The sequence below is a fragment of the Sinocyclocheilus grahami genome, unplaced genomic scaffold (genome assembly GCF_001515645.1).
Source record: "Sinocyclocheilus grahami isolate Dianchi unplaced genomic scaffold, SAMN03320097.WGS_v1.1 scaffold1.1, whole genome shotgun sequence".
NCBI classification, from domain to species: Eukaryota; Metazoa; Chordata; class Actinopteri; order Cypriniformes; family Cyprinidae; genus Sinocyclocheilus; species Sinocyclocheilus grahami.
In genome coordinates this window covers 4,242,721-4,253,967 of record NW_015505180.1, presented here as the reverse complement: position 1 = coordinate 4,253,967, position 11,247 = coordinate 4,242,721, and the positions used below count along the sequence as shown (strand labels likewise).

Here is an 11,247-nt window from a genome sequence, read left to right as displayed (position 1 = left end):
CAAAACTATACTATATATATATATATATATATATATATATATATATATATATATATATATACATACATATTGAATTGGCTAATGTAATAAAGTGTCACAAGAATGGATATTACATTCATTGGTACTAACCTGAGTATGTGTGCTTGTTCTACAGCAGTTGTTCCTGTTCTTGCTTGAGGCCCAAACAGGGAGTGCTGTGGTGCCAGAGGGCTGCATTGGGGCAGAGCAACTCCTAGTGGAGCTCAAGGCAGGGGGCATCAGACCTGAGCATGAGGCGTCGGTGAAACGGGAACTTCACAATTTGCGCTCCCTCGATCTTCTCGACTTCCTCGCTCATCTGCCTCTCTTCATCCTCATTCATAACTCAGTCATCGCCAACCCCTTCGATGACTCCAGCAACCTGTGATGGTGTCAACAACAACTGTTTGCACTAATAGTTAGGCCATATTAACATTCAAATTAATACATGTATTAGATACATAATGCATATGTATGAAAAATGTTTTTGAAAAAAGCTATTTTGCTCACCAAGGCTTCATTTATTTGATCAAAAATACAGTAAGAAAAACTATTGTGAAATATTATTACAATTTAAAATTTGTGTTTTTTATTTTAATATATTTTAAAATGCAATTTATTCCTGCAATGGCAACGCTGAATTTTCAGTAACCATTACTACAGTCTTCAGTGTCACATAACCCTTCATAAATCAATGTAATATGCTGATTTAGTGATCGAGATACATTTCTTATTATTATATAAGATAATAATATTTTTATTATTATCAATGTTGACAAGAATTTGTACTGATTAATACTTTTGTGGAAACACTTCTTCGATGAATAGAAAGTTTAAAGGAACAGCATTTATTTGAAATAGAAATCTTTTGTGACTAAATGTTTTACTCTCTCTTCACTTTTTTATTTTTTTATACTTTTCAACAGTAGCGTATATACAATAATATATCATTAAAATTATTTTATTTATATAAATTATATTACATTATATTATATTATATTATTTAATAGAGTGAATACAGGTGGGCCAACTGATGAAGTAGAGACATTTCAAATTTTTCATATTTTGTATACTGTTTCAATGCAAAAATCACCACTAAGAATATACAAATACTGATACAAATTATGTTTAAGTGTCCCATTTAATCTGTATTCTTCTCCTGCTGCAAGTGTTGAATGATCAAACCTCAATAAAAATGAACTACAAGGTACCTTATTAATTATTCTTTCCGCATCCATGTCAATAACCCATAAAAAAGGGGTAAACACTGACTAACTGACTGAATGTCGGTCAAAATGACAAAACCTTACAGAAAACCTTACAGTTTCACAGAAAAATAGGGCATAGATTTCATTTACTGCACAAGACTGAGGCGTCACTGCTGAACATTAGTAGAGTGGAGAGGAGTGCTGTCTGTGGTACTGAAACACTGTTTGCATTGCACTCTTCAGGGCCAAAGTCAAGCAGCTCATATTTCATGCAGGCTAGAGCCTTTATTAAATGTAATTGGCAATTCGGCATAAAGAGAGTGAAAAGTTTGCACAATGTGGTCATCAAACATCCTATCATCACTGATAATCACTCACCAAATCTGCAGGACTCAGTAGGGGAAAGGGGAGAGAAGAGCTTTGACATGCATAGAGAGCACCGTCACATTCAGAAATAACAAAAGCGAGCATTTGTATAAGCAAGAGGAGAGGGAGGAAAAATGAAAAGGTTCGAGGTAGCGAAAAAAAACAGAGAACGACCGGTCTCATTTAGCCTAAAGAAATGGCCGCAGCCCTCTGTCAGACATTGGACAGTCGTGAAAAGCTCTCTGGGCACTCATGAGGAAGTGAGTGCTGTCTAACAGTCTGAGTCTTTAGATTTACAAAGTCTGCTGAAGAAGTTGAGAGGCAGGGATGGCAGCACTTTCAAAGAGAATGAAGGAGGCTGGAGAGGAGTGATAACAAGAAGTCCCCATGAATTTCAACAGGGAGAACATCAGAGGGGCCCGGATCGCTAATCAGTGTGGGTTACATGCTGCCGCTCTTGTTCTATTCAGGCGTGGCATAATGAGGAGGCAACATTCTGCCACAAATTGATGGACACAGGCTCGAATAGGCTGTGCGCACAACTACACACGCTGCATTGCTCGCTACCGTTCCCTTGGACACAGTTCAGATTGAGCATGAATAGTTTGTAAAAGGAATTGGTGGCTTGTATTTTCAGGTTGGCCATGAAGCTCATTCACTATAGGTCAATGGAAAAGTTTTAGCATGAAATTCACATTGCTTTCTGTGGAGATTTTGTTCAAAAACAAACAGAGAAATTAAATGTTCTCAATATTTCAATGTTTTATACATTCAAAAATGTAATATTGAATTTAATGTGTTACTTTCTGTTTCTTTGTAATTATGAAATTTACTAGCAATTTCTGTGTGAAAATTGTTTCCACACAAAAAAAATGTTTTCAGTGTAGTAATGATTTCTGCAATGTTTCTTGATAAAACAGGGTCCTGGAACAAGCTTATTGGAGGGAAGTCAAATATCTGAACGTGATATTACATTTTCTATAGCCTAATCTTTCACCGACAAGACACAAGAGGCCAGAAAATCAAGTGGAAAATTTGCTTTATCCATCTGAGAGATCCTGATTTATTGATTTTTTTCAGGATCTAGAGCACAAAAAAAAAGCACTGCCTCTCTTCCCCAAATTAATTTCACACCAGATAAATATGAAACTCTAGCTATTGAAATATAACTGACAAATGGGTCTAGTACCTTACAATAAGACGGTGCTTGGTCAAGCGTCTGATGGAAAAGCGCAAAAATTGATTTTCCAAGCTAGTCAACAGTTCAGACCCTTCCAATTTGGATGGTGGTTTGACATGTCATAGAAGTTGGTCAGTGAATCACACAGTCACAGGGAATTCTAGGACACCTGACTGTATATTGGGGCTTTTCACAGCAATTCCACTGAAGAACCATTTTGGGTTCCATAAAGAACCTTTCAGTTAAAAGTATCATTTTTTCGTAGTGTGAAGAATATTTAAATAATGCGACCTTTTCCACTAAAGAACAAGGTTTGCAATGGAAAAGGTTCATGGATGTTAATGGTTCTTCATGGAACGGATGCCAAAATGAACCTTCATTTTTTAACAGTGTGTCTTTTTATATAAACATAGATAATGTTTTTTGGCTCATCTGGACCTGTGACACTAAAATCGTTCCCATCTTTTACCACACTTGCTAGACCCTGTCTGGTCGCGCTAGTTTAAAACATTGCTTTAAATATAAGATAGCGTAAAACTATGGCTAATTGATAAGCTGGGATACTTCGTTTTACCCTTAACAAAGCTCGCCTTACTTTCGTGTGGGGCCTATTTTTTTTTCTTTTTCTTCAACACCTGCCTCTTGTGGACAGCAACCTGACGCTGTGTGTTTTTAAAGGGACAGTTGTTGAGTGCGTGTCAGAAAGGCACACGCACATTCAGCCGACTCCACTCGAGCGCCACACACGCACAGAGCCTTTCAGTTCATTACAGCAGGCACGCGCCGGCCCCTGCACACACACTTTACCTGTCAAACTCCACGATTGTTATTTAAACTCTGCAACTTTGAGTTATTTATGAGTAACTTAACAAAAAGTGTATTTTTTACTGAATACGTTTGTATATTGGGTCAGTAAAGTCAAGTTCGCGTTTTCAAATCGTTTTAAATGTTTCATTAAAAACGCAATAGACTGTAAAAAATTACTTATATACACTTTTTATATTATGAACATGTTTGCAATTTCTGAATTTAAAAGTTATTTTGATATGTTTTGCGAGAAGTAGAAAATGTGTTGGTGGTGTAGCTAACTGTCCAGAGAGTTTAAAAAAGAAAGAAAAAAAAGCCCTGTTAAAAGACTAAAATGTCTGAAAAAATATGTTGATAAAAGACGGTTAGCATAACCTTTTTTTCCTCCAAAATTCAATACTTTTCGAGGTCAACACAAATGTCAGTGTGGCAGGCAGGAACATGAAGGAAATCATCATATCTGTAAACACTATTTTCTTAACAAATATTTTCTTTTTAAAGATTCTATTAAAAACCATTGTGCCCTGTGCGTTTCACATATATTTATCAGCCTTTGAACATCTTATTTTAATTGTTAACGTTAATAGAAGAAAATATGCTACGTTTTTTAATTCTTTGATTACTTGGTCCTGTATGCTCTCTCTCTCTCTCTCTCTCTCTCTCTCTCTCTCTCTCTCTCTCTCTCTCTGTCTTTCTCTCTCTCTCTGCCATACTCACCCACAAAAGTGTGAGTAGGGTGAGCAAAAAAATATGCTTATTTTCCAAAAGTGCTGTCTTCTCCAAATTGGCATTCATTATGAGCGCAGTCTGTGAAACGGTGCAGTATGCTGGTCACGTCTCCTACTGCCTGACAACAGGCAGACTGCCGAGGGTTAGCAGGCTTATCACTTTTGTTGCCCATTAAAAAAAGAAATTGTGCAACGAAAATCTACACTTGACTGTGTTTTTCTAGAACTGCTTTCAGTAACAATGAAGATAAATGGTTGCAATACACAAAACAAACTCAAGAAAATATATTTCTTTTAGAAACTTTTATTATGAGACTAAACTGTAGAAAATAAGGAGATAAGGCATATTCTTATTTTCTGAGATGCAAAACCCAGCATTGTAAAGGCAAAGTGGAACAGGCAGTGTGGAGACACAAAACACCTCCGTTTGGACAATAGCTGCATAACCTTTGATCACTCGAATCCTATTACCATTGTAATTATTATTCCTATTAAATAAGACACGTTGGTGTTGAAATTTAAACTCTTAAACTCCTCTAAAACCTCCACATCCGTAAAGGGAATTGCCAGCTGCGATGCATTTGAGACTAGAAGTCTGAATAAGCGAGAGGTAATGAGCAATGTATGGCAGGCTATAGGTAAAAAATAGATACATATTAAAATGAATGTGTACAAAAACATCTATAAATCTCTTACATATAAAAATAGCTTAATATATTTCAGAAAACAACATGTTTTATACAAATAGAACTTCATATAATAAAATTCGCCAAGTTGGAAGCATATCAGAGTTGTGAGAGGGGTCTATCAGGGCAAACCTTCTGATTACATTAGCATAGGTAAAGAACAACGTTTGCTTATTGTTGTCATTTTAAAAATAGATTTCTTGGGCGAATGCGCTGGAAGGACTGGATTCCCGCTCTTCCCTTTTAGTCCTTTGGCTCTTTGACTCTCGGGACCCGTGGTTTGCCGGTTTGTATGGGCCATCTCTGGGTGTGGATTCGAGTCTTTCCGAACCGACTGTAGCGCAAACGCAGTGCTTTGTGTTCTTGGAGGACATCCGAGTTCCTCCCAAGCAGTACTGCGATTTTTAGGTATTTCCTAGAAAGAGAACGGGACATGGTGGGTATCTTGCATGAACAACAAAATCGTGAAAACACAATTATAGCGGCAATAAAGATTAATTTAATTCATACGAACCTTTCACGAACGTTCAAAACCAATTGGTAAAGTCCAGGAGCTCTTGTTCTTCAGGACTCAGAGGGTTGTAGGAGCCCTCATCTGAGGAGTAAGAGGACACGGGCGAACCGGCCATAGAGTTCATGTCATTAGAGTAGTTTTGGGAGATGGTGGGTGACAGGACGCCCGACTGGAACGCCGCGCTCACCGCGTCATGCTCGTCTAAGAGCTGCTGGAGCGCGCGAATGTACTCCACAGCCGAGCGCAGCGTCTCCACTTTGCTCATCTTCTTGTTCGCCGCTCCGTTGGGAACGTGTTCGCGGAGAGTAGCAAAGCCGTTGTTCACCAGCTTTACCCGGTTGCGTTCTCTCTCGTTTCGCCTGGCCACCGCGTGCGGCTGCTGCTGTGGCAAGCTGTACCCGAAGCCGGCGAAGTTGAGCCTCCTTTTGCACCGGAGCAGCTCCGGAGAGGATGAGCGCTGCCTCTTCGCCTGCTTCGACGCGGACTTGTTGCTGCACTGGCTGTCGGTCGGACTGAGTTGGATGCTCTGTGAGGCAAAAAAGCAAGCAGGTGGCATGAACTGCTGCTGGTTTATGCTTATTTCCATCTTGGCAGTAATGTCCATTTCGCGGAGGAAAAGCACGAAAGTTTTCTTTGGAATGCCCAATGGCCGTGCGTCTTGCTCGTGGCGTTCACGTGTGTCTTCAATGGGCAGGGGTGCTCCGGACTCTCGACCTGTTCTGAGTTGTGAGATGGAAACAGCGCGGCCTTTTCAATACGCCGGCGGCCCGCCGCGCGTTCCCCCTGACCACGCCCCCTGAGATGCGCTTGTGTTGCGTACGCCGGGCGCGTGCCGCTCCTGCCACTGAGTAAACAACTTCTCGTAAAGAATGACTAGAGGTGTTTTTCGGTTATGACAAGTGTTTGTTGGAGAACAACACACACACACACTCAACTTTGAGCTGCATTAAAGGCATCCTGTGACATTGTAAAAATGTAACAACAGCGCGCTTCGATTTTTCTTTAGGGCGCTTTGAGAAACGAGTAATTAAACTTGAAATTAATCATTTTACAAACACGGGAAAAAAACTTGAGCAAAATATAAGAATGATGCACGTTGACTGTATTTGCAGCTATATGTATAGGCTATATATATATTCGAAAGATCATGAAATTATTCAAATTTTATGATAATGCAGTATAATGAATAGAGAAGACTAGTTTTCACAATTAGCCTAAATCTGCCATTAAACAGAATTAACAGAAAAAAACTATAAAAAAGTTCATAAACGCAACACAATTCATAGAAATATAAAATATCTAACCACTGTTTGCCAACAAATAACGTCATTAATAACATTTAAAACATGTGACAACATGTCCCGACTTGGCATTTATGAAAAAAAGAGGTGTAGTTTGGAGGACAGAGGGTTTTAAGTGTTTGAAGTAAACATAGTTTGTTTGTGAAAACATGCCCCGGTTTACCACATTATTTAATCACATACGAATCCTGCTATACTAAGCTTCCTAAAATGTCGAACATCATCTTATCAACAACAACAAAAAATCAGTTCTTAACAAATATAGCAAATCATTTGTAACAGCTGCTGTGCTTAAGACGAATCCATTCAGAGGTAAATGAACTCATTCAAAGCACTTTGCTTTCATTGGACTCAGGTGTAGTTTGGTCATGAATTAACATTTGTCACAACTGTTATACTGTTAACGTGTTACAGCCATATAATATTGTTCCATATAGGGAATCTTTGTCCGGGCAAGATGAATTTGGCCAGTCGTTATTAGAAATCACAGCTGGAAAGGCGGAACGGATTATTTTGTGGACGCGCATTAAGAAAAGCTCCTGACACCTTATTCACTCTATTTACTTACAGTATATCTCTCGATTAATTTCGCCTCTTTCATGGCGCACGATACTGGCACAATGCTTTCAAACAACTTTGTTTGAATGACTTTGCCTGCGCCAATTTTGTGTGTGCGCGAGATGCATGTGGCGTGGAGAGGGAGGGGGGCAATAAATTGTGCAATTTCTCTTGGTTGGCTGAGGCATTCAAGATTAGACCAGCATTCAATCACCCAGCCCCCTCAAACTTTCCTTTCTCTCCCTCTCTCTTTTCCCCTCTTCTCCTCTTTTAGCGCAGCAAGGGCGTTTAGAAAAGAAGCGTGGGTTCTATTCACTCCGGCTGGGACTCTCTGAAACATATCCACCATGCTCAGTAAGTGCATTCGCAGAGTCCAATTAGCGTTTTGTAAGCCCCTCTTTCTTTCATGATACTCTGGGATGAGGGAAGGTTCCAATCATTCCAGATTGTAATAATTAATATGACATCTGGGCGTCTGAACTTCTGTTGAAACACCTCTGCCTGTCTTACAACTCGTAGAGCTGCTGTAAAATAATACAAACAAAACAACTCCATGCAAAGCTGCTTGTTTTCTCCTACAAGCCCGGGTTTGATATTCAGGATTATATTTCAATTCGTTAGCTGTTAAAACTACATTGCAAAGGGCCTTTTTCTTGGATCATTTCAATGACTATTCATTGGTGCGCTTTTGAAAGCAGGTGTGTGGCGTTTATGCACTGCTATTTCTGAACGTTAGTGGATGAGAGCGCGTTTGCGCAGATGAGACGATCATGCTCGTGAATGAACCGAACACCGATGATTCCTTATTAACTGTGTGAACTTGCTTTACATCCTGCATGAGCGTAGAAGTGAGTGAAAACCTAAAGCGCGCGATCCACTGAAGTCATGTAGTAACAGTACAAGACAATCTGGGCTACAAGCATTCACTTACTGCACATATTCGTATATACACATATTTCTATATTTACACATAATAACAAACAAACAATAGAGGATCTACGGGGTTTGCAGTTACTGTGCTCCAAAAGAGGATTTTCGCAGTCATGCCGTGGATAACCATTTTGGCTTCCAGATTTTCTTATATTGAAGAACAGTTTAAAGGGGTCATATGATGCGATTTCACGTTTTCCTTTCTCTTTGGAGTGTTACAAGCTGATTGTGCATAGATAAGATCCCTGAAGTTGCAAAGACTAAAGTCTCAAAACCAAAGAGATATTCTTTATCAAAGTTAAGACTCTGCCACGCCCCCCTAAAATGGCTCGTTCTAACACGCCCCCACATATCTACCTATACCTACCTCACTATGTGGAAATATTTGCATAATGCCGCCCAAATGTTCACGCAAAGAAAGAAGGCGTGGTTTCAGTAACCGCAGTTAGTGTTGAAGCAGCCATGTCAGGGAGACGCTGTGTGTTTCTAGGCGAAAGCAAAAGCACTTTATTTGGCCTTCCAGAAGTAGATGCATTTAGGAATCTTTAAGAACAGCAATGCATTTTATGGACGACCGTTTCGTGAACCTAGGAGAGGAGGTAATTCTGACTTTGCTATGACAATCTGGCGCTTCTGAATCAGCTACTGTTTTGTTATTAGTTTAAGTATTTGCTATTGACTGTTCAAATGCAGAGTTTTGTGCATCGTGTGTGTGTGTGTGCGCGAGCGAGAGAAAGAGAACAAGAGTGAGAGAGAGAAAGCGAGAGAGAGCGAGAAAGAGAAAGAGAGAGAGAGAGACAGGGTCTCACAGTGGAGTCAGCTGTCTTAACCGTGGCTTGTGTACTGCAAACACATAGCAGCTTCATCACTGTGTCTGTCACGCGACTCTGTTCCCCTTTCGGGCTTGAACTGATGGTAAAACTAATGACATTATTTACTGTCTTTACATTTATTTTGAAAGATGAAGCTCGTGATTATGGTAAGGGGCGTTACATTTCCGACGAGTGCTTGTGGTGTTCGGCCAATCACAATGCACTGGGTCAGCTGGCCAATCAGAGCAGACTGCGCTTGTCGGAAGGAGGGACTTTGTAGAAAACGAAGCGTTTGAGAGAGGCGGGGCATAGAGGACCTAGAATAATGTACAGTATTTGAAAAATAATGTGTTTTTGAACATTAAAGCATGTCAACATATTCTGTTACACCAAATACACAAAATAATGATCTTTAAAAAAGCATCATATGACCCCTTTAATGATCTGACGAACTCTTTTTCTACTACAAAGAGCGGTAAGTGCAGTGGAAAGATGCCATGGATGGAACCATCGATGCCAATAAAGTAGCTATTTTTAAGTGTTTTATAGGCTAAATCATTTAGTATCGTACCTTAAAACAACGCAAATGACAAATGACAAATGACCAGAACTTCTCCCACTTTGGCCCTGCATGTATTCATCTTATCCATTTCTATTAGGCCTATTTAAAAGTACATACTTTAAATGAAGTGGGAATGTATGTTTTTTAATTATGTTATAGGCCCCTTTAAGTTAACTTTAAGAAGCTCCCCTTAACAATATAAGGCAAAGGCCAGATGTGTTATATACCAGCTGTTGATTCGTTTCATTTAGCTTGAATATGTGCATTAGCCACCAAGCCTTGATCTGTTTTTGTGATAATTTTTCCATACAGAGGGAGTCTATTGTATCCTAAACTTACCTTACCTGAAAACATCTGCAGGCGTTGAAGAGGAATGGTGTCCAGATGTTCAGTGACGAGTCTTTGCTGTTGTGCACTTTGATAGGACTTCAGTTCTTTATAGAGCCCATAGAGGTTTGGTCATGGGCCTATACTCCCTGTGTAAATAGACATGCATGTACAATATTGTCATATCATATCCAGTGATCACAAATTAATCTAATGCCAAAGTAGCCTAATTGAACGAATAGCGCCTTTTTTCAGTTTATGGTATTTTTGTACGTTTACTCTTGTCCTACTTATCTTTAGCAATTTAAATGGTGAGCCTATGTCCAATACATTAAAGAAAAATGTTTTTGGAAAGTGGAGCTAACAGGATAGAATAGACGGTTCATTAATTGTGTATAGACACCAACTGCCATCTAGTGGTGAAGTCATGAATGGTTTGTATAAGCCTAAACATAAGCTGTGTGTGTACAGACAGGTGTCAATACATTGATTTAACTTAACACAAAGGAAAATATGGATTTAATGATCACATTTGCTGAGTCTATGAACTAAATGCAAACTATTGTCTGTTGTATGTTAATAACCTTTTCAAGGGTGTTTGTCCTCCTCCTAATTAAGACTTGAACCACACAAAGGTCGTCAAAATTAAAGGCAAAGTTGTCAAGTATATAAAAGTAGAACTACTTATTTCGCTGGTGTTTGAATAACGTTTCGTTAAACACAAAAGTGAAATTAGGAAGTAAGAAGCGTATTTTTACCTGCTAAAATTGCAGTCACCTGAGGATGTAACCATAGCAACAGTAGGCCTACGCTACTTGCACGTTTCTGTTGCGACCCATCATTACCAGAGCCGTTGATAAAACATTAACAACAAATAAATAACAATATGTTGGTGTTTGTTTGGAAATTATTTGACATAATTAACGGTTAGCTAACTGTGCTAGAGGCGCCACATGACATTTTGCGTCCCGCGAGACAAATTTCAACAGATTACGCAAGAAAAAATAATGTCAATAAAAATCATCTTAAAAGTACACCTCTCTATGAAATCAGTGTATCAGTGTATAATTTTGACACTGTCTGACACAGTCGCTCACCTGGACCCAGTCCCAGTTACCTTAGCTATATTTAGCGCCACCGTGTGGTCATAAACAGAGTATGAACATATGGATAGTGACGATTATTATTTATAACGGGATCCTGCATCTGTTTTTCTAATCTTGAACACTCAATCCCTTCTACTTAAAAAA

The 11,247-nt window shown here is 39.1% G+C and overlaps 1 protein-coding gene across 2 annotated transcripts; it reads right to left on the bottom strand.

Moving 5' to 3' along the window:
• Positions 1-5,098: 5,098 nt before the first annotated feature.
• On the bottom strand, positions 5,099-10,143 carry LOC107596391 (achaete-scute homolog 1a-like). Of its 2 annotated transcripts, XM_016287218.1 has the most exons (3): positions 10,010-10,143; positions 5,508-6,033; positions 5,099-5,408 (listed from the first exon to the last, which is right to left on the bottom strand). In XM_016287218.1, the coding sequence occupies exons 1-2, from the start codon at positions 10,022-10,024 to the stop codon at positions 5,521-5,523; spliced, it is 528 nt and encodes a 175-aa protein (XP_016142704.1). In that variant the 5' UTR covers positions 10,025-10,143; the 3' UTR covers positions 5,099-5,408; positions 5,508-5,520. The 2 variants fall into 2 exon arrangements, with proteins under 2 accessions (XP_016142704.1, XP_016142631.1); XM_016287145.1 differs by lacking the exon at positions 10,010-10,143 and having other exon boundaries at positions 5,508-6,213.
• Between the last annotated feature and the right edge of the window lie 1,104 nt (positions 10,144-11,247).